The sequence below is a fragment of the Abramis brama genome (assembly GCF_963993115.1).
Source record: "Abramis brama genome assembly, chromosome: 1".
Classification (NCBI taxonomy): Eukaryota; Metazoa; Chordata; class Actinopteri; order Cypriniformes; family Leuciscidae; genus Abramis; species Abramis brama.
In genome coordinates, this window is record NC_139963.1 from 55,107,909 (window position 1) to 55,131,992 (window position 24,084).

The 24,084-nt window shown below is 37.5% G+C and overlaps 1 protein-coding gene across 4 annotated transcripts in view; it reads left to right on the forward strand.

Annotated features, from left to right (window-relative positions):
- Positions 1 to 24,084, forward strand: part of LOC311090680 (uncharacterized protein) — a 55,014-nt gene that overhangs the window by 14,191 nt on the left and 16,739 nt on the right. The window contains exon 1 of one of the 4 annotated variants that reach the window (XM_084126120.1): positions 21,394 to 21,501. The exons of the other annotated variants lie outside the window; for them this stretch is intronic. Within the exon in view, the coding sequence (XP_083982246.1) occupies positions 21,477 to 21,501 (25 nt within the window). The 5' untranslated portion in view covers positions 21,394 to 21,476. Of the gene's footprint in view, positions 1 to 21,393; positions 21,502 to 24,084 lie in introns of those variants that run through there. 4 annotated transcript variants of the gene reach the window in all.

Below are 24,084 nucleotides of genomic sequence, written 5' to 3' on the forward strand. Positions count from 1 at the left end.
GACGCGGGGATTCCCTCACGGGGATTCCCCACGATCATCCATGCTTTCATGTTTGCGCGAATCATTTCACACCAGACAGCTTTACAAACGAGAAAAAACGGAACGGTACCAACGTGTTCCTGCTGAACCTCCAGAAGATGTGAGTGTAATGTTTTATTAACCTTTATATTAGTATTTATATTAATCTTTGCGAAATTTGCAAACCTTGCTGCAGGCTTCACGATGAATGCGTCTAAGGTTTACACTCAGGGTACATTACGGCATGTTTTCTATGTACGACGTTCTCAATATAATTCATAATCCCACGTTTATAATGAACAACACGTGGTTATTGTGTTAGATGTACGCACAGAACAGAGGGGCGGGGTGAGCAAAGCTCATTATCATTTAAAGACACATGCACTGAAACGGCGTGCTGAAAACAGAGCTGTTTTTGACCAGGTAAAATTAGTGTTTTCTTACAATACTAATGAGAATTTTTAATTAAAGTATATTACAAACTTTTAATTTAGACCCTAAAGAATCATATTAGCTTGTACAAAAATGGCATTATATGACCCCTTTAATAATTTCATTTATATAACTTTTGGTTCATCTTTGTTTTTATTGTTATGGCAACAAGTTTGTTTTTGAACATTTGTTTTCTTTTTAAATTGCTGTTGGTCATTTGATTGACTGTTTAAAACCCAATAGATGTCATCAATGCACTTTTTGGATAAAACTGCGGTGTATTTTGGCCATGATCAATGTATGGTCACATTAATTCAGCGTATGCGGCGCAGCAAAAATAGACTCTGCGCCGAAACGATCGCGGCACTCCTGCTCTGCTCTGCTACGCACTGCCGCGCCACCTCTGCGTGCAGTGTGAATGCTCTAATCTGTTAATTTACATGCTTGCCGGGTATTTTAAGTTGAGGTGCTATTTGTTTATATTAGGGCCGGGACTCGATTAAAAAATTAATCTAATTAATTAGAGGTTTTGTAATTAATTAATCGAAATTAATCGCATTTTAATTGAATATAAATTAGGGCTGTCAATCAATTAAAAATAATTGTTGAACATGTTATTGAAATAATGTTCAAATGTTCAAATGTTCAAAGGGTGAGCATTGAAATAATTGTGCCTAGCAAATAATCAATACAATACAATTGAACATTATTAAATTATTGAACATTATTAAATTATCCATTTAATATTAAACATTCAATTATAAACATTATTTACAGGTTTTTAACATTACTTCGAACATTACTTCGAAAATGCTGCAATTTAAAATTTGAGATGTTTTTTCATCTGTTTTAGAAAGTATTTTTAGACTTTTGTTTTTTCAGAATAAAACTTGTTTTACAATCTTGAGCATGTGTTATATTTTTATTAAACTTAAGCCATTGCTGCAAGTAATTTGACAGTTAACAATATTTTAGTGTACAGTTAATCACAAATTCAGTCAGCATTGTCATGACTCATTATCCCATGATGAAAGGTAAGACGGTGAAACAACATCACGATACACGATACAACATTTTGTTGATTCAATTTGCAAAACCGAAGCATAATTCAACATTGGTTCAACAACGTCGACATACAATCTTTTGAAAGAAGAGACTGTGAAACAACGTCACGAAATCAACAATGAAACAACATCACGACATCAACGGTGAAACAACGTCACGACATCAACGGTGAAACAACGTCACGATTTCAACGTTGATTCGTTTTGCACAATCGAAACATAATCCAACATTGATTCGACCTTGGTCCCTTACGTTCACCGGTGAATCAACGTTGAAATGCCGGCTGTTTTTTTATAAGTAAATGTTCCAATCAATGATCCAGGCAGCGCCAGCGCGTTCTCGTCTCCCTCCTTCATTTTACAGTCGAATGGTGGCTAGAACGGCTCCAGGTTCAAAGGTCAATATGGAATGGATTAATCTGCGTTATTTTTTTAAACGCGTTATTTTTTTTCTCAGATTAATTAATCGAAATTAACGCGTTATTGTCACAGCCCTAGTTTATATATTAGACTTTTTATATTTACTGTTGCACTAAAGTCCAAAAGTGAAGAATTTATGTTATTTATTACTTGATTGTTCAAGCTACCTCACATAAGTGCTCTGTTTATTAACAGAGTTGTTTAATGTTAAAATAAGGTGAATTAAATAAAAAATAAGGAACATCCTGGATCTGTTTTTTCGCTCTTCTTTATTCTTTTTTTATATATTATAGAAGTATCGGATCGGGACTCGGTATCGGTAGATACTCAAAATCAAATGACTCGGACTCGAGGGCAAAAAAAACCTGATTGGGACATCCCTAACTTTAAGTCACTTGAGCAGCTTGCAGCTCTTCATTTAGATCTCGCTACTGATTTACACCGGCATTGCTGACAATGACCTCATTCTGATAATGTTGCACAATTAAAATCAAAGATGATGACGCGTACGAAAGATAACGCAGCCTCTATTGTTATTGATTCTTTGCGGAAGTCTACCGGAAGTTAAGTTTGGGCAACAAAGGTGCGCATGCGCAGTAACGGTTGTTTTTGTTGCCGCCTTTGAAACCATCCATTTAAATGCATGATATTTTTTTATATATTTTATGTCATTTCACTTCATATTGCTCTCTTCAAATTATTTTGATGTACTGAAAATGCAATTAACTTTCTTTTTTTTCCATGTCAGACCTGATGGAAGAGAGTGAGGAGAGTGAAGAACTGAGTGAAGTGGAGGAGGAACATCATGTCAAACCTGGAGAAAAACCGTTGAGTCGCTCAAAGACTAAACAGACATTTTTAAAGAAAACAAAAGCCAAGAAATCTGCAACCTGCACTCAGTGTGGAAAGAGTTTCACAACCAAACAAAGTCTTGATATTCACATGAGAGTTCATACTGGAGAGAAGCCATTCACATGTGATCAGTGCGGAACGAGTTTCTCAGTCAAACAACATCTTAAGATCCACTTGAGAGTTCATACTGGAGAAAAGCCGTTCACATGTGATCAGTGTGGAAAGAGTTTCTCAATCAAACAACATCTTAAGATCCACTTGAGAGTTCATACTGGAGAAAAGCCGTTCACATGTGATCAGTGCGGGAAGAGTTTCACACGAAAATACTATCTTGAGTGTCACATGAGAATGCACACTGGAGAGAAGCCATTCACATGTGACCAGTGTGGGAAGGGCTTCAGTCAATCAACACACCATAAGATTCACATGAGGATCCACACCGGCGAGAAACCGTATGCATGTGATCAATGCAGCGAAACATTTCTTGATTCATCAAACCTGAAGAAACACCTGATGCTTCATAAGAAGGAGAAGCCACATTCATGTTCTGAATGTGGAAAGAGTTTTTCACTGCTGCCATATTTACATAAACATCAGAAAATTCATACTGGTGTGAGAGAGTACATGTGCTTTGAGTGTGAGAAGACTTTTACTTCAGCGATCTGTTTAAAACTGCACCAGAGAATTCACACTGGAGAAAAACCTTACATGTGTTCACACTGCGACAAGAGATTCAGTCAGTCATCATCTCTGAAATCACATGAGATGATCCACAGGAAAGAGAAACCGCACACGTGTGATCAGTGTGGAATGGGTTTCAGACACAAATCAAGTCTTAAGTATCACATGAGTATTCACATCGGGAAGAAACTGTTCAAATGTGATCAGTGTGGGAAGAGCTTCAGTCAAACAACCAACCTGAAGCAACACATGAGGATCCACACTAGAGAAAAATCGTACATGTGTTCACACTGCGACAAGAGATTCAGTCGCTCAGCACATCTGAAAACACATGAGAGGATCCATACTGGAGAAAAACCGTACAAGTGTTCACACTGTGACAAGAGATTCAGTCTGACAGCAAATCTGAAAAGACATGAGAGGATCCACACTGGAGAAAAACCGTACAAGTGTTCACACTGCGACAAGAGATTCAGTCTGTCAGCACATCTGAAAAGACATGAGAGGATCCACAAGAGAGAAGCCGCACAAGCTGTGTGATCAGTGTGGAAAGAGTTTTTCTTTTAAAAGTCACCTGAAGCTACACATGAAGATCCATACAGTGGAGAAACCACATCAACACAGTCTGAAATCACAGTAAGTAGTTAATCAAAATTAATGAAGGTCTAATGAGGTCTAAGTCAAGTCTCAAGTCCCTGAGGTCCAAATCAAGTCTCATGTCCATGATGTCCAAGTGAAGTCTCAAGACCCTGAGGTCCAAGTGAAGTCTCAAGACCCTGAGGTCCAAGTGAAGTCTCAAGTCTTTGAGGTCCAAATCAAATCTCAAGTCCCTGAGGTCCAAATCAAGTCTCAAGTTCCTGAGGTCCACGTCAAGTCTAAAGTTCCTGAGGTCCACGTCAAGTCTCAAGTTCCTGAGGTCCACGTCAAGTCTCAAGTTCCTGAGGTCCACGTCAAGTCTCAAGTTCCTGAGGTCCACGTCAAGTCTCAAGTTCCTGAGGTCCAAGTTAAGTCTCAAGTCTTTGAGGTCCAAGTAAATTCTCAAGACCCTGAGGTCCAAATCAAATCTCAAGTTCCTGAGGTCCAAGTAAATTCTCAAGACCCTGAGGTCCAAATCAAATCTCAAGTTCCTGAGGTCCAAATCAAGTCTTGAGTCTTTGAGGTCCAAGTCAAGTCTTGGTTCTATTTTATCAATAGGTTTTTGTTTTCAGCTAGATTTTTATTGTAATTAGGCTAAAAGTGTATTAAATGATCAATTCAGATTACCTTTACTTTAAAATTGCCTAATAAAGCAAACAAAATACGACATTAATATTTACCATTACTTTTCAACTTTTTATACATAATTATCTATTTGAGTTGTGTTAGTTTGCTGTGGTTTAAGCAATGATGGATAATGTAGTCTTCCAGTAAGTGTTGACCGTAACAAAACCTGTGTACAGACAAGCACTAACAGGAAACAACGTAAATGACAACATTTACGTCTAAACTGGACAAGCTCAAAACATTTTACTCCCCATTTACACCTGTATTTAGTATCGTCCACGTTTGATCCAGTCAACCAAAACGCATCTTAATACCAGGCGTAAACAGGGCTATAAAGCTTGCACGCCTTATACTCTAAGCTGGTTGCTATTTGATCGCGTCATCTAAAATGTTGATACAATTTATTCCGTCTTTTCACTTATTCGGCCTGAACACTTTTTTGCTATTTTCAGTAGAATAATTTTTTTCTGCCGAACACTTGGTGCATCCCTACTTACATGGTTTAGACCAGGGATTGGTAAACTCGGTCCTGGAGGGCCACTGTCCTGCAGAGTTTAGCTCCAACCCTGGTAAACTCTCTTGCCTGTATCTTTATAGTAATCCTGAAGACATTGATTAGTTACTTCAGGTGTGTTTGATGAGGGTCGCAGATGGCAAGCAACCATCAAAACAATGTTAAATCAATTCTAATTTGTCAATTTTAACTGCGTTGACTCAACAATCAATTTTGCTCCCACAATTAATGTTGAAAAAATGTTGAAATACAGACTTGACCTTGCTGGGCAACTCTGTGCCTAAACCAGGGTCTTGGTGATCTGGATAATTGATGATAGACGATATGCTTCTGCCTATCTTGTTATGGAAATGTACGCAGAGCGGCCTACGAACTCCTTGTGAGTCTTGCGGCTGACTTCTGCCTGATGAAACTATCTCCAATAAAATTTTCTACCATGTTTTCATCAATCATATCTGGTCCATGAGTCTTTAAGTGTAAATTCCTCTACAACGGCAAAAAGCGGGTACACTGTAAAAAGTGAACAGTTGGATCAACTTAAATTACTTCAATTGGTAACACCAAAAAAAAAATTTCTCAACTTAAATTATCACGTTTTATCAACTTCATTTCACTAGGTCAATCACACTTATATTATTTCAGTTCATTCAATCCTATTATTTACATTAGTCTAACTTAATTTCACTGCATTCCAACTTAAATATATTAATTTTTCCTACAGTTGGATTAACTTAAAAAAATTACTTCAATTGGTAACACCTAAAAAATAAGTTAAATTAATATATTTTATTAACTTAATTTCACTAGGTCAATAACACAAGACTCAAATTGCTTTAGAAATATTTATTAACATTAATTCATTTTATATGCTAACAGTAATTTCCATATTACAAACTTTGAGAAATCATTACAAACTGTTCATATTTGTTGTGTCAATGAAATTTCATTTACTGACAGACTTAACATCCATTCCATTAACAGTCTTTTTGCAAAGCTGCCTTTGCACTGCATTATGCTCAAAACTGAGCCACTAATATATTTATAAAAGTAAATATAAAAACATAGAGGTTATGCCCTTAAATGAGCCACCTAAAAACAATTAAAGGGGTTCACCCAAAAATGGTTCAAGTTGTTCCAAACCTGTTTGTAATATTAATTTGTTCATTCATGTCTAGTATGAATGTGTATGTATGTTCGAATCTGTAGTTGATTTGTTCACTTTAAATTGGTGAAAGGGTAATCACCTATAACTCTAAGCTGATATTAACATTTTCAATTATCTGTTTGATGTTATTTTTTTAACCATTATTATTTTTTATAAAAACATGGTTCAGTTTAGGGCATTACCTGTCAGCTGTTCTAAAGAACTTCTGATAATACACTTATATGGTTATATTTTAAAGGGCACCTATTATCAGGGGCGTGTCTAGAGCATTTTCAGTGGGGGGGCCATGCTGGGGCACTGCCTCCAAACGGGGTGGCCGCCAGTGACAAAAAAAAAAAAGAAGCTAAATTCTACAGTAGCCTATATTACGTAAATCCTACTGATTTTATTTTTTTAACTTGAATAAAGTTACTTGTAAACAAATGTAGTAATAAAGCACATTTTTTATTAATTTAGTTTTTTGTCATCCCTGCATCCATTAAGTTAAATTTGAGAGCCAGTGTTTATTATTTTTTGTGTTTTCATAAAACTAACAAGTTTATAAAATAAAAGCAATTTTAATAATGAGCCATTTTAAAAACCCAGAAGCAGAAACGATGTCAACTATTTTCTTTTAATTAGTTTGGCCATTACAATATACAGTAGTTTTATTCACAATCTCTTTCAAATAATAATAATAAAAAAATAAAATAAAAACAAATTCCCCCCACTGTAATAATTCAAATGGTTTGGCCAAAACATCAGTGTTTCATTCAGCATTTCTTTCAGACTCATTTACAAAAAAGCTGAGTAACTCAGAGTTAAAGGGATGGTTCACTTTGAAATTAAATTTTGGTATGTTTTAGCTTACGTATGTTTAAGGGCATTCAAGATGTAGGTGTCTTTTTTTTCCGCAGTAGTTTCAATTTTGATATTTTTAGGTCAAACCGTTCTTGTCTGTCAGTCATAATGCAGGTCTATGATCACTATCTCAAAGAGCATGCACAATGAAGTCCAAATTAAACAATTCCCCATCGTAAGTACACATTGATGGCCTAAGACACGAAACGAGCGGTTTGTGTGAGAAAAAGAGCAGTATTTATATCGTTTTTACCTCTACACAACCACGTCCAAGTGATCTGAGGGCGCGCGCGCTTCCTGGTGTGTGACGTGTGCGCGCGTTCTGGCTTAGTCTGCGCAAGCTCCGGAAAGAGCCGGACGTGATCTCGGATGTGTACAAGAGGTAAAAAACGATATAAATACTGTTCGTTTTCTCACACAAACCGCTCGTTTCGTGTCTTAGGCCATCATTGTGTACTTAAGATGGGTTACTTACTCACAACTTGCGACCGTTGTTTCTCTGGCGCTGCACTTCTTTGAATCGCGAACTTCAGTAGAGTCTATAAACTGATTGGCCGTAAAATGAACCAATCACAAGACATCTTATAGGGGGGGCACCTGGGGTGGACGTAGACCCGCCCCTGCCTATTATGACTCTTTTCACAAGATGTAAAATAAGTCTCTGATGTCCCCAGAGTGTGTATGTGAAGTTTTAGCTCAAAATACCCAACAGATCATTTTTTACAGAATGTTTAAATTGTCATTTTTTGGGGCTCAGAAAAACGCACTGTTTTAGTGTGTCTCCTTTAAATGATAATGAGGTGTGGTTCCACGCACAGGGGGCGGAGCCTCACGAGCTCACGCTCAGAGTCAGGATATTCCCATTAGCTACAAGTGAAGATGAGCATCAGAGCATCAGGAAGAGCTGAAATCTGCAAAGACTGAGTTTATTAAAGAGGACAGTGAGAACATGAGTGATCCAGAACCCTGCAGAATGAAACACACTAAAGAGCCTGAAGAACAAAGAGGTTGGTGTTTATTCTTCATTCATTCATGTTGCTGAAGAACATTCATGTTAGAAACATTCAAGCACTTCATTACTTTTCCATTTATTGTGCTGTAATGCTACTCCCCACCTCAAGGGGGATCTAGAGAGGTTTCTACGGGAAGGGCCATCCTTTTAAGAGAGACAAGTAAGAGTGTTTAGAGAGGGGGTGTTTCTCAATATGCGTTCTTCAGCGATCTTGCGTCCTTGTGTTCTCGTTTTACGTCATCATTAACCGTCGAAGTTCAGACCCAATTCTCAAGAACGCAAGTACAGAGGACGCATGAAAGAACCCGGATGTGTTCTTGATACCGAGGATGCATCGAATGCAGACTTGAGCTAGTACTCGCCTGGTGTCCCAGAAGTAATTGCGGCCGGTTCCGAGTTCGTTCTTCCAAGGAAGCTTGGCAAGACCGGTCTCCACGAGAACACAAGTCCGTTCTCTGCGTTCTTGGAATTGAGAAACAGCCAAGTTCTCACACGACAGCATCAAACTTCTGTCACGCTGACACGTTAACCCCAGGGGATCTTTTAAAACGTTGATCTTTCCAGGAGATCAACGTTAGTGGCTGGTGGGAAACTCTAAGTGACAATGACATTCACTTGAATAAGTGAAATAAAAACATTTAAACAGAATAATCAAATGTGTATCTAAATTATTGGTGTTTCATCCTAAATTTGAGGATGTGGAAAAATCAGATAAATACCTAATTAAATTACTTTGAGCACCGAAAAGACAGCATGCAGGAAACCTTCTACCACACCATTGGATTCAGACGTTGGGACAACTGGTTTGACCTTGCATTTAAGAAATTTCTGCTATTACATCAGGCTCACTTTTACGTCCTTTATCTTCATATTTCTATCTTATAAGACATGGACTTATAAGGAGGAGAGTGAAGAACTGAGTGAAGTGAAGGAGGAGAGTGAAGAACTGAGTGAAGTGGAGGAGGAGAGTGAAGAACTGAGTGAAGTGGAGGAGGGACATCATGTCAAACCTGGAGAAAAACCTTTGAGTCGCTCAAAGACTAAAAATATATTTTTAAATAAAAGAAGAGTCAAGAAGTCATTCACCTGCACTCAGTGTGGAAAGAGTTTCATAACCAAATATAATCTTGAGGTTCACACGAGGATCCACACTGGAGAGAAGCCGTTCACATGTGATCAGTGCGGGAAGAGTTTCACAGAAGCATCATCCCTTAAGAAACACTTGAGAATCCACACTGGAGAAAAGCCACATGTGTGTGTTCAGTGTGGAAACAGTTTCACATTAAAACAAAATCTTGATGTTCACATGAGGATCCACACCGGAGAGAAGCCGTTCACATGTGATCACTGTGGAAAAACATTTTTTACTGCATCAGACCTGAAGAGACACCTGGCAGTTCATACAAAGGAGAAGCCGCATTCATGTTCTGTGTGTGGAAAGAGTTTTTCACTGCGGCAACATTTACATAAACATGAGAAAATTCACACTGGTGTGAAAGAGTACATGTGCTTTGAGTGTGAGAAGACTTTTATTACAGCTGAACAATTAAAACGGCACCAGAGGATCCACACTGGAGAAAAACCTTACAAGTGTTCACAATGTGACAAGAGATTCAGTCAGTCAGAAAATCTGAAAAAACATGAGAGGATCCACACTGGAGAAAAGCAGTGGAGAGAAGCCGTTCACATGTGATCAATGTGGGAAGAGATTCGCAGAATCATCAAACCTTAAGAGTCACATGAGAATCCACACTTGAGAAAAGCCACATATGTGTGTTCAGTGTGGAACTAGTTTCAGACACAAATCAACTCTTAAGCGTCACATGAGATTTCACACTGGGAAGAAGCGGCTCAGGCTTTTGCTCTGAAATCACTTCAGCTTCTCATTCTGAAGAAAGACCATTTAACTGTGATCAGTGCGGTAAACAGTTTCATTGGGCATCAGTTCTAAAGAAACACCTGAAGATTCACACAAAGGAGAAGATTCATTAGTAATATTACAGCAGAAAAGACACAGTGGTGTGTATTTCAGTGCTGGAAGTCCTTTATTACAGAAGATGAACTGAAAGACCACCAGAAAATTCACACTGGAGAAGAAGGCCATAACACTTTTAAAGGAACACTCCACCGTTTTTTGAAATAGGGCTTATTCACCATCTTTCCTACATTTAGATAGGTGGGCAAACGCATTTTTGTCTCAGTGTATGCATTGTTTTAGTTTGACAGCGCCGCCACTAGCTTAGCATAATGAATGAAACCATTTGTTGCCAGCTAGCATGTTGTGAGTAAATGTGATTAAAAAAAATAATAATTCTGCATATTTACAACGAGTACAAATAGCAATGCAGATTAAGACTAGGCGATTTCGAGAACGACAGGAGGTTGCGATCGCTCAACAGACTCAGGACGTGAGAGTCAACACGAAAAGGTGGTGTGAGTGTATGTCCTTTGCTTGTTTTCTCACAACTTTTTGCTATACAGGCGATTACCATATTTGCTGTAACTGTAGCTGTAACTTCTCAAACTCAACACAAACCAAAAGCGAAGATACTCTGTGCAGGTCACGCCAGGATTTCAGGTAGCAGTGCTTCGCCTGTGCTTCACCCTAATATAGTCCCAAGTCAATATCTGCCTAGGAAATCTGTCTTAAATAGTCTTAATCTGCATTGCCATTTGTACTCGTTGTGAATACACAGGCCACAAGAAGTAATTGTTTTTTTTTGTTTTTTTTTTGGATCAAAACTCAGGACATGCTAGCTGGCAACAAAGGATCCCATTCATTATGCTAAGCTAAGCTAGCGGTGGCGCTGCCAAACTAAACAATGCATGCACTGAGACAAAAATGCATTTGCCCTCCTATATAAATGTAGGAAAGACGTTGAATAAGCCCTATTTAAAAAAACGGTGGAGTGTTCCTTTAAAAGCCTTCTTCTCCAGTGTGAATTTTCTGGTGCTCTTTCAGTTCATCATCTGTAGTAAAGGACTTTCAGCACTGAAACACACACCATCGTGTCTTTTCTGCTGTAATATTATATTTCTCTGTGGAGTGTTCCTTTAAGAGAGACGTCAATCCGATATTACAGTTTTTCTGAACTGCTTAAACACTAAACCCTATTCTCTGAACCAAATTCTCAATAGCCTAAACCAATTTGTCGAATAAATCACTCTTTCTGTAAAACATTAAACAAGTTCAGGCAGTTAAAACACAGTTTGCAAATCTCATGTACTCTTTTTTTATTTTAACTTTAAACACATTCTCTCATTTACTAAAACACATTTCACACTGTGACACACTTAAGTTTCAAAGCGCTAAACACAGGCAGGTAAAAGTTAAACAAAAATAAAACATAGTTGTCATCGTACGTTTACACACAATAAAATTGTTCACACTTATTTCTAATGATGTGACTAAACCAACTGAACATAATACAAGTCAGTTCAGAGTGCCAAAATAGACTCAAAATGTTGCACTGAATGTTGATACCAACAATGTATGGAAACAATACAAGAGGGAGAAGAGGAAGAGTGTGTTGTTGTATTCAAGGTTTCCAGGGTAACCAAGGTTACGGGGGTTTCTGTGTGCGCATGAGTTGTGAGTAACACAAGAGAGTAAAGAGGTTATTGTTTCAAGCTCTGGTGTGAAATTGTACTTCATGTGATAATTCATATGATAATTAGGAATGTAGAACTTACATCTATGGTCCAACTGAATATTAATGGACAGTTAACAGAAAATTCCAAAGAAATATCAAGATAGCCTATGTGGCTGAATTTTATGAGAAATTGTATTCTTATGATAACAAATTGAGTAATGCACAGTCATTCTTGGATTCTATTAAAGATGACGTTCAAAAAGATAAGTGAGTCTTCAAATGAAATGTGCGACCAAGAGATTTCTTTTAAATTAAGTATCTCACTGTATTAAACTCAAAGACAATAAGTCACCCAGGAATGATGGTTTAATTAGTGAATTTTATAAATATTTTCAAAAAGAATTATCCCCTTTTATGTTAGCTGTATTTAGAGAAGCTATACAATTACCCAATTAACTGAGACAAGGTTTGATAACTTTATTACCAAAGCCCAATAAGGATATATTATTTTTAGAAAATTGGCGTCCGATTACGCTAATCAATAATGATGCAAAAATTTTTGCACGAATATTTGCAGAAAGATTGAAGAACTGTTTTGATCCCATAATTGATGAATGTCAATCAGGATTTATGAAAGGTCGACACATTTGCAATACTATAAGGCTCATTTTGGATTTAAATGACTACAACAAATTTATTACAGATAATAGTTTTTTTATTATTTGTTGTTTTTTTTTAAAGCGTTTGATACTATCGATCATAACTTTATGTTGGAGACCTTAGATTATTTTGGTTTTGGAATGTACTTTAAAAAAGCTATTCAAACACTGTACAATGATTGTAACAGCTCAGTTAAGTTATCATATCCTCCTGAGAATATTTTTTGAATTTAGTTTTTTTTTTCTTTTCTTTTTTTTTTCATGTCATCACATTGTTTAGAGCAATAAAATTATAGTTTATTCATATGTTATGCTATGTCCTCTGTAGTGGACACCAGGACTTAGGACACCAGTTGTTTAAAAAATAAAATGACATTGAATGATATGTATAGGCAAAAACAATGGGATTTTTTTTTTTTCAATCACCAATACATTTTGGGGTTTCAGGATTTTTTTTAAACTAAACTTTGTATAAAGATGATTCTCAACTATGTTATGAAAGATATAACGGAATGAATTGATACACCATTTTACTTTATGCAAAATGTGGGTAAAATGACCATAAACTAATATTCCCATTCAATGCAATGTATCTACAGTATACACTGCATCTAATGTGCACATTAATGTGTTCTTGGAGCAACATTAAATGAAAAAAGAAGTATAATAATTGGAGTAATAATTGGCAACATTTTAATAATAATATCTAATATTTCATAGGAATATTGATGTATAATTTATTTCCATATTCACTTGTTGTGTCTCCCAAAATGCCTGATAAACATGATGTAAGTCCTGATGTATGTCCTCTACAGTGCACACGTTAGAAATCAACGCCCTGTTCTGTAACAGAAAGGCATTTTTTTATTTGAACATTTTCCTGAGATGTTGGTTTATGAAATACAATTTGAAAAGTAGTCAGACATTTTTAAAGACCAAGGAGAAATTGTTTTCATGGTGAAACCTCCAAACATTTGGTGTCTCTGAAAAGCCCTGAATGTGCTTTTTACAGCACACCCAGGCTGTGACATGTGACATGTATGGTGTCAGAGAAATCATTCAAGAATCGAAATCGAGGTTACTAAAGATAGGTAACGGTAACCAGGCAACGGTACTAAAGATTTTCTATCAAATAAAAATATTATAGTTATTATTATTTTCTATTTATTATTTTGTAACTTTTACATTTACATATAAATTAAAATGACTAGAATAATAATATTTGGAATAATCATTTTGTATAATGTTTTTTTTAAATAATAATAAATCATCATAATTATTATTAGTAATAATAATATGTCAAGTGCAAACAAGCACAACAAACCTGGTGTTCTTTATAAAAAATATATATGTTAAAAAATAAATTAAAAAATAATAATAATACAAAATCACAGTTTTAACTAGAATTGCAATTAGATTTTCCCCCAAATTGTGCAGCCCTAAATACTTGACATCTGAAAGATACAGTGTATGGAAGAGATTTAATGTTACAAAATCACACTGAGTCTTTCACAGCCTTTTCTTAAAGGGGTCATATAATGGTACATGCACTTTTACAAGTTTATTGTACTGAAATGTGTGTTGGCAGTGCCTGTACACAACCATCATAAAATGAAAAAAATCCATCCAGTGTTTTTTTTTAATCTCCTTATATGTTTTCCAATCTCTCAAATCAAGCCGTTCGACCTAGTGACGTCACATGGTCGGACGCCCCTCCCACGTTTTTTGATTGACAGCAGCATTTCAACACAGTCCCGCCCTCACTCGTGAGCGAGCTGTCAATCATCATAGTCCGTGCATCATTGTTGATACCTTTTACAGTCTGTGGTTGATACTCACTGGTAGGGCTGCCAACCGTTCCGTATAATACGGAATCGTTCCGTATTTGACACATAAAAGTCTTGTTCCGTATTGAACTGATACGGAACGCACTTTGTTCCGTATTTTTGAGAATCAGTTCAGTGCAAATCCATGACAGACACATATAGCTTCTAATATATGTCAGACTATGAACGAAGACATTTGTAGGCTATGATAAGAAAAAAAAAAAAAAAAAAAACGACGGTGCGGTAGATACTACCCAGTTAACACAGAACGTTCCCCTAATGTTATTTTTTGGTTATTTTTTTGGGAACCAAATACTTACGTTAGGGGAACGTTCTTTTTTGGTTTTATTTTTATGTAACAATAAAATAACGTTCCCAGAACGTTGCTGGGTGGTTACCATAAAAAATAACGTTCTGGGAACCATAAACTAACATTCTGAGAATGTTCTGGGTACCAAAAACTAACGTTATGGGAACCAAAAATTGTTAGCTGGGTAATTTCTCCCCCTGTTTGTCTATGATCAGCGTAGCGTTTTTAACATCTTGGAACATCATCAGAGAATGCCCTTTTAATTGGTCGTTTCAGTCATTGTGAGTCACGTATCGTAGCAACGATGACGACAAGTAACAACAGCGGGAAATGTAAAAATGACTACCTCCGAGCAGCCGGCGAAAAAGAAAAGAGCACAAAATTATAGAATTGAATGGGAAAATGACTACCTGTGGCTGGAATGCGTGAGGGACAATGAATACACGGCCGAGCGATGTCAAGGTTCCTTGTCCGTCAGACGTCTCCAGAGGCTGATATGGTAGGTAATCATGTGGATTTTTAAAACTCAAATATAGTTCATAAGAAAGTGATTATATTAAAAGAGATAATACAGGTTTAGCCTAACATTGTAAAGAAATCAAAAAAGTACACATGGAAAAAATAGCTGCACAATGTGCTTAGTCTGGAGGTTTATTTATTTCTGTGAGATTTTCCATGTGCATACATACAGCCCACATAGCAACATTGTGTCGGCCCAGATCCGGCCCACATCTGGCACACGTGGAAAGATGATCTGGCCCACATGCAGCATGGATCTACGGCACTTGAGTGGCCCACTCCTGTTTGCCAGATCTGGGCCACAAGCAGGCCATAGCAATGCCACATGTCAGCCAAGAGCAAAGAAATAAACCAGAACTGGACCTTATCTGAGCCACAACATCTGTGTATATTAAATATGAAGTCATCTCAGCCTTAATAAGTTAACAAAAAGAATCACTGAAAGAAAGAAGAGAACAGAAAAAAGAGACAAGCAGAAACACAAGAACTACAACTGACTTCAGACACAGCCTTAGAGGAAATCAACTGAAGAGAAAAGAAGACATTAAATCTGTGAAGATCTCAGCAGAGGAGGATTAAACAACTCCACAAACAGCATTACCAGCTTGACTTATTACTAACCAGACTGACTTTATTTCTGTCAGACGTCAACAGAAGTTTTTATTGAGAATTAACAGAGGTTTAACTCTAATGTGTTTCATTTGAAGTCACCATAACAGTGATGAGTGCTTCCATTAGTTGGGCTCTTAACTCTTATTATATCTTTTGTCTTCTTTGGCCACTGTGACAGTGTGTTTGTCAAACACATTTGCAGCAGCAAAGAAAGCTAAAGTGAAATGAGATCAGGTGATGATGGTTACCTGTTGATGGTTTTATAATCATCATGAAATAACCTGTTTCACTGATGTCTTTGAAATCTAAAAATTGTTTTGTTCCATTAATATATTCTCATCACAAACCCTGTGTTACTGCAGCGTGAGATTTAGCAATATTATAACAATCAGTTAGAAGATTTTAACAAACATGAGCACGAAAAATGAAGCAATGGTGACACGCAGCGATATGAGAAATCAGCACATGAATCTCAACAATGGTGACAATATTTTTTTTTAAAATAAACAGAATAATTCAGAAGAAAGTGATTATATTAAAAGAGATAATACAGGTTTAGCCTAACATTGTAAAGAAATCAAAAAAGTACACATGGAAAAAATAGCTGCACAATGTGCTTAGTCTGGAGGTTTATTTATTTCTGTGAGATTTTCCATGTGCATACATACAGCCCACATAGCAACATTGTGTCGGCCCAGATCCGGCCCACATCTGGCACACGTGGAAAGATGATCTGGCCCACATGCAGCATGGATCTACGGCACTTGAGTGGCCCACTCCTGTTTGCCAGATCTGGGCCACAAGCAGGCCATAGCAATGCCACATGTCAGCCAAGAGCAAAGAAATAAACCAGAACTGGACCTTATCTGAGCCACAACATCTATGTATATTAAATATGAAGTCATCTCAGCCTTAATAAGTTAACAAAAAGAATCACTGAAAGAAAGAAGAGAACAGAAAAAAGAGACAAGCAGAAACACAAGAACTACAACTGACTTCAGACACAGCCTTAGATGAAATCAACTGAAGAGAAAAGAAGACATTAAATCTGTGAAGATCTCAGCAGAGGAGGATTAAACAACTCCACAAACAGCATTACCAGCTTCACTTATTACTAACCAGACTGACTTTATTTCTGTCAGACATCTACAGAAGTTTTATTGAGAATTAACAGAGTTTAACTCTAATGTGTTTCATTTGAAGTCACCATAACAGTGATGAGTGCTTCCATTAGTTGGGCTCTTAACTCTTATTATATCTTTTGTCTTCTTTGGCCACTGTGACAGTGTGTTTGTCAAACACATTTGCAGCAGCAAAGAAAGCTAAAGTGAAATGAGATCAGGTGATGATGGTTACCTGTTGATGGTTTTATAATCATCATGATATAACCTGTTTCACTGATGTCTTTGAAATCTAAAAATTATGTTGTTCAACTAATATATTCACATTACATACATACGTAACATCTGCAGCGTGAGGTCCAGCAATATTATTACAATCAGTTAGCAGACTTTAACAAACCCTTGTTTACCCTTGTTTACCCATTAACCCTTACTTAATTTAGTCCCTAAAGAATCATATTAACTTGTACAAAAATGACATTATATGACCCCTTTAAGTACTCAAATCAGGATAATTATGGAGACATTGTATAACAGCTGGAGTTTGCATTGACCGGGATCACAGACTGGGGGAGTTCACACCTTGTTGAGGAACACGAGGTCATTTGGTTGGGAGACCCTGGGAAAGGACACACACACACACACACTGTAAAAAATTTCTAGCCTCTCCAAGGGGAGGCTCTTCTCAGCCTCCCTGGGAAAGTCTATGCCAGGGTACTGGAGAGGAGAATACGGCCGATAGTAGAACCTCGGATTCAGGAGGAATGAATGAATGAGGAATGGTTTTCGTCCAGGTCGTGGAACACTGGACCAGCTCTATACCCTCTCCAGGGTGCTGGAGGGTTCATGGGAGTTTGCCCAACCAGTCAACATGTGCTTTGTGGATTTGGAGAAGACATTCGACTGTGTCCCTGCGTCCTATGGAGGGTGCTCCGGGAGTATGGGGTCTGGGGTCCTTTGCTAAGGGCTGTGTGGTCCCTGTACGACCGGAGCAGGAGCTTGGTTCGCATTGCCGGCAGTAAGTCAGACTTGTTCCTGGTGCATGTTGGACTCTGGCAGGGCTGCCAGGGGCCGGGGGATGTCAGGTTTGGGGACAACACGATTTCATCTCTGCTCTTTGCGGATGATGTTGTCGTGTTGGCCCCATCAGACCAGGACCTTAAGCATGCACTGGGACGGTTTGCAGCCGAGTGTGAAGCGGCCGGGATGAGAATCAGCACCTCCAAATCAGAGGCCATGGTTCTCAGTCGGAAAAGGGTGGCTTGCCCACTTCAGGTTGGTGGAGAGTTCCTGCCTCAAGTGGAGGAGTTTAAGTATCTTGGGGTTTTGTTCACGAGTGAGGGAAGGATGGAACGGGAGATTGACAGACGGATCGGTGCAGCTTCTGCAGTAATGCGGTCCCTGTACCGGTCTGTCGTGGTGAAGAAAGAGCTGAGCCGCAAAGGCTCGATTTACCGGTCAATCTACGCTCCTACTCTCACCTATGGTCATGAGCTTTGGGTCATGACCGAAAGGACAAGATCCCGGATACAGGCGGCCGAAATGAACTTTCTCCGCAGGGTGGCTGGGCGATCCCTTAGAGATAGGGTGAGAAGCTCGGTCACTTGGGAGGAGCTCAGAGAAGAGCCGCTGCTCCTCCACATCGAGAGGGGTCAGCTGAGGTGGCTCGGGCATCTTTTCCGGATGCCTCCTGGACGCCTTCAATTTCATTTTTGTACCATCATAGTATTAAAACCCAGAGGGGACAGCAAGTGACAGGTACATTTCAACTGACCATGTATTTGAAATGAATGATAATCAGCAATAAGTTAGATTAGAGAGGAATAATACATCAACGAGTCAAGCATTATAATATATTCAACACGTGGTTTTAAAGGTTGTTAAATACATACTTTAAAGGAACCGTATGTAATATTGTGGCCAAAACTGGTACTGCAATCACTTTCAAATGTGTATCCCCTCCCCCCTGACTTGAGGCTGCAGCATCCAGCAGGAACATAGGTTGCTACATGGAGCTTCCAATGGCAAGTGACGAGTCCTTCACAGTAAGTTTTTTTTTCTGTTATTTATGTTTATGCTTCATGAGAGATGTTTTGCGTATTTCGGATTCATAACGAGGTCTTTTAGGTTTCGTAACATTAGACATTTTTTATCCGACACGTTTGTAGCTGCAGCTGTGGTAACTAGAGCAGAGCTGGCAACCCGGATGCCGAAACACTACTGACTTTGTGATTGGTAGATAGGTGGAGGGTGGGGAATCAGGCCAAAACACAACATGTCAACATCAACATCAGTTGAGGGCTGCAACTTCACTTTTAAATGACAATATCCTGGCCGGACTACTGTTGTCAGTGATATAAGTATTTGAAATGAACATGATTTCTTAATGTCTAGTGACATATCAGGGCCATTTTATGATTAATTGAAATACATTTCTTACATACGGTTCCTTTAAATCAGTTCATGTGATCACCTAACATGCATAATTTCAGTGCACAGCAAACCTCAAAGCCTTATAAAAATCCAATAATATAGGTTTAGGAGTAATGGCTGGAAAACAAGCATATGTGGAGAAGTAGAACTGTGTGTTTGGAGTGAGAACTGTTACTGAATAGGCTTGTTTGAGATGTGTCTTGCCTAGCCTGAAATATATGCGAGAGGCTGCAGTGAGAGGAGAGGAGTGAAAAAAGCGCAGACAAGCCGGACAGATCTCTCTTCACATGTGGATCCACGTGTGGATCTCCTACGAGATCAAAGGCGGATATCGCGGGATTCACGCTTGTGCACGGTGTTGTTAACAAACTGGATGTAATTTAAATTCTGTTGCTTATATATGAAAACAAATATAATGAACAAGACACCCAAAGTACTTGTTATCTAATTCCATTCCAAATACATGTTTATCAGTCATTTTTACTTTAATACAAACATATGTTTATTTATTTTTTATTTTTTTAAATGACATCAAATTACCCATATCGCACTGTCAGAAAGTTTGGGAATATTTGTTCATTATTTATACACATAAAAACATGATATTAGAGATAAAAATCAAACATTTTAAAAGAGAACAATACATCACGGTTGTTTAAGCCAATGAGCATTGAGCTGTGTCGTCAGCAAGTCGTCTCCCATCATGCTTTTGATCAGCGCAGTCAGTGGAGAGAAACTACAGAATCCGACACGACCGCCTCGCCGTCGCCAGAGTTTTAGACATTTGTCAGCATGACATCAGAGCAAGGCGGACCGCACTTGACACATTTATAAACGGCATGCGGTGGTCACCGGGGATCGGTTCTGCGCAGATTTTGCTCATCTCAAACAAGCCTAATGTCAAAAGTCAAAGTTTGAGATCTGTGAGGGGAATTGATGGGAATTGATCTCAGGGCTTTGCTGTTGCCATTTTCATTTTTATCTTTATATTTCTTTGTTGACAATCATTTTTTGCAGATTATATTGTTAAAATTTTAATATATAGAGCAGGTAATTATAAACACTTTATATTGTCCCTGTAATGAGTAATGAACGAAAGTTCAAATCTATACATAAATGATAAATAGATAAATATAATTAAATATATATAATAACAGATAGCCTAAATATTAATCAAGTTTGAAACTGGACAGTTTAATAATGCTGCTGCTCTTTTTAAGTTACTGTTAAATAACATAGGATTAATGTGGATTAAAATAATATCACATTTGTCTAATTTAAAATAAACACCAAAAATAGAGATGAAAAAAAGAGAAATTGACTGTTGCTATGGTTATATAAATGTTCAGTGATATCTTCCAAAAATTACTGAATTTTAGTATAATTTTTTTTCAAAACAAGCATATGTGGAGAAGTAGAAAGTAGAAACTGTGTGTTTGGAGTGAGAACTGTTACTGAATAGGCTTGTTTGAGATGCGTCTTGCCTAGCCTGAAATATATGCGAGAGGCTGCAGTGAGAGGAGAGGAGTGAAAAAAGCACAGGCAAGCCGAACAGATCTCTCTTCGCACAGTGGTGTGGATCTCCAAGATCAAAGGTGTTTTTTTGCGGGATTCACGCTTGCATGGTGTTGTTAATAAACTGGATGTGTAACCGGGTTGAAATTATATCTTTACTTTTACGGTTGAAATGTCACCAAATTCTGATTAACATTGTTTTCTAGGTTTAAGGTGTGTTTTATTGCCAATATTTATGCCTGAATGTTGTATTCAGACCATGGTGTTAATACCTGTACTGTCACTTTAAGAGGTCGCAGGCCTTGTGTCGTCATTCATGCGCTTCTCTCAGTCTGCGCTAGGCCAGCTGAGAGGAGGTAATGTATTATTTTTCACGTCAGTTTTAAACATTTATTTCGGTTTTTGGACGATGTAAACCTTGTTTTATGCATGTTTAAATTTTAGTTTTGAGGTTGTGAACATGCAGTTAATGTGTCAATTGAATATAAACCTTGTAAACAGACTTTTTGCCAGCTTTAAAGTAGATGTTTCCACCTGCTAGTCTACAGGGTTTTCTGTATGTTTATCTGCTAACCGGAGCTTGAGATCTGTGTGCTGTGTGGAGGAGACTGCATGTAACAGAGCCTTATGTTTTTTTTGTTGATTTGTAGAGGTATGTGTGTAATGTTCATTATTATTAATCTGGCATAGTGTTTACATTGGTTGTAGGTAGGGCTGTACTGTCCTAGTCGATTAGTCGATTAGTTGGTCGATACATTCTGGTTCGACCAAAATTCTGATTGGTCGATTTTCTGCCGCGTTTATTTCATCAGTTTTGCCGCGCTGAGGCGCGCTCATTTCATCAGGTGGAAAGCACTAACTGCTAATGGGGGTGTTTTCAGAGTACCCTTGTTTCACTGTAACAGTCTGTCTTCAAAACACCCCCCTTGTTTTCACCTTTTTTGGATTAGTTCAACCCAAGAGAGAGCGTCAAGCATAGAAGGTTTGATGCTGAATATTATTTATTTAATTGTGAGAGCGTTTAATAGTCAGTCCTCTTCTAACATGTCAACAACAAAGAAATCGACAGTGTGGCAGCATTTTGTTAAAATTGATAACAGGAAAAAGGTCGAATGCAAAGTTTGCAAGCAACAGTTTTCCACAGCTTGACGACAAACATGACATATCATCTAAAAGTGGTAAGCTCATTTGTCTGCGTTAGCTTGCCCTGTCTGTTTTGAGTAGGCTATGAACATATCAGAATTTGCATATTTCAATGTTTTAGTGTGATAACCTAACTTTTTTATTTTTTATTTGGAGCCTAATGCGCAATTGCGCTGTGCCGTTGCGTTAGTTTTGAGCCTAGGATGCTTTATTTTTCAGTTATGCACTTTATTTCGTTTCTGCTCTTGATCTGGTTTGTTTAATAAATATATATTTTTTTTTATTAAAGTGGACGTGCCTTTTGTATTTATTAAGAGTAAAAGCTTTAAGTTAATAGTCTATTCGTGTCTCAGCTGCGAAGCTGAGCTCATGTTCAGCCTCGCTCGGTGCGAGGACATGCACGGTGAAATGATAGTGTCTGACAGTTATAACTTATTATTATAACATATGACAAAAAATATTGTCTAAATTATGTTGCATATTCCTCAACAGTTCTTGTGATGATATCACTAGTTGACAACATAGTACTATTTTCGGAAATCATAAGCTATGATATTGCGCAGGTGCACGTGATGCAGCGCTGTCAGAGCCGACAGCCGACAGACTCAAGTGTCAGACTCATTTCAGTGCAAAATAATTAGGTCAAAAACGATTTAATATACTGCAAATAGCCTACTAGTTGTTTATGTTTATTTATAATTCATTTAGGCGGACAACAAGGCTACCAAGTACTGCGCACAGTGCGTATCTAATTAATTTAACGTTTTTTTTCTAACGTCATTTTTAGTCGATTTTAGTCGATTTTTAGTCGAAAATTTCAGGACTTCAGTCGACCAAGATTTTCTTTGGTTGAGTACAGCCCTAGTTGTAGGCATGTAAAAGAAATTCATGTTGTCAATTACATTGAGCATTTTATAATTTAATTAATTTTGACATTTTTATTTAAAAGTATTTTTGCTGATAATTCTAAAAGTTTTATCAGTTGTGTATGGATGTGCAGTCTGCGCTAGGCTAGCTGAGAGGAGGAGCTTGAGATCTGTGTGCTGTGTGGAGGAGACTGCATGTGACAGAACTAGGCTGGGCGATTTAAATCGCGATATTGTTATGCGCATCTCGTCAGTAAAGCCGGTTCCTTGATAGTAGTAAATCACCATCACCTGCTTTCAGATGGAGCGGCATTTAGGGCTGATGAGATAATTAAGTGATTAATTTAGTGATGATTGAGCATTATTGAAGACACCTGATGTTAACAAGCAGAATCACTGAAGGAGAAAATCACAAATTGTAAGTTACCATTAAGGTGATGGGTGTTTCCTTTAGTTGGGCTCTTGACCATTATATGTTTACTTTAATATTTACTGTTGTTTGTCTGCTGTTATTGATTTATAACAGTTAAATGAACAAAGTAAAATGTTATCTTATAGTGTTGGTTATGTTTTGACATAATCATGCTGTGATCTGAAAAAGGAAACTTATTGAGATAGATTGATTTAACTTATTAGCAGCAGTTTTGTGATTCTTCAGCCGACGATTATCAGTACTTTAATTCAAAATATTTAATAAACATTGTTCTGATCAAAAGATATTCAGATAAATTCATTTAAAACACAGACATCAATAATCAGCCTGTGAATCTCAACAATGGTGACAATAATAAAGCATGTTGCAGTGGCTGCCACCAATCACAACTCATTAATGGCTCCCATCATGCATTGCGGTATGAATAAATGATGATCTGAATTGTCTATGTAATTTACTTTTCCTAATTGAATATTCTGATCCTCACCATTGTTGAGATGCATAGACTGAATCTTGACATCTGTGTGTACCTAAAAGAATGTTTGTTTGTTTTTTAAACAACTTTTAAGAAATCCTTTATATTATATCAAAAATTCTGGGCATTTATGCAGATTCACAGTTATGCTGTAACCAACAACATAAATCGAAGTCAGAAAGAAGGATTTTAATGAGTTATCAAGTTCAAATGATGATTGTCATAATATAACCAACACCATCAGATCACTTTTTTCTTTGTTCAACTGGCGATTATAAGCCAGATACAACAGCCAAACAAAATCTAAAGTTAATAATA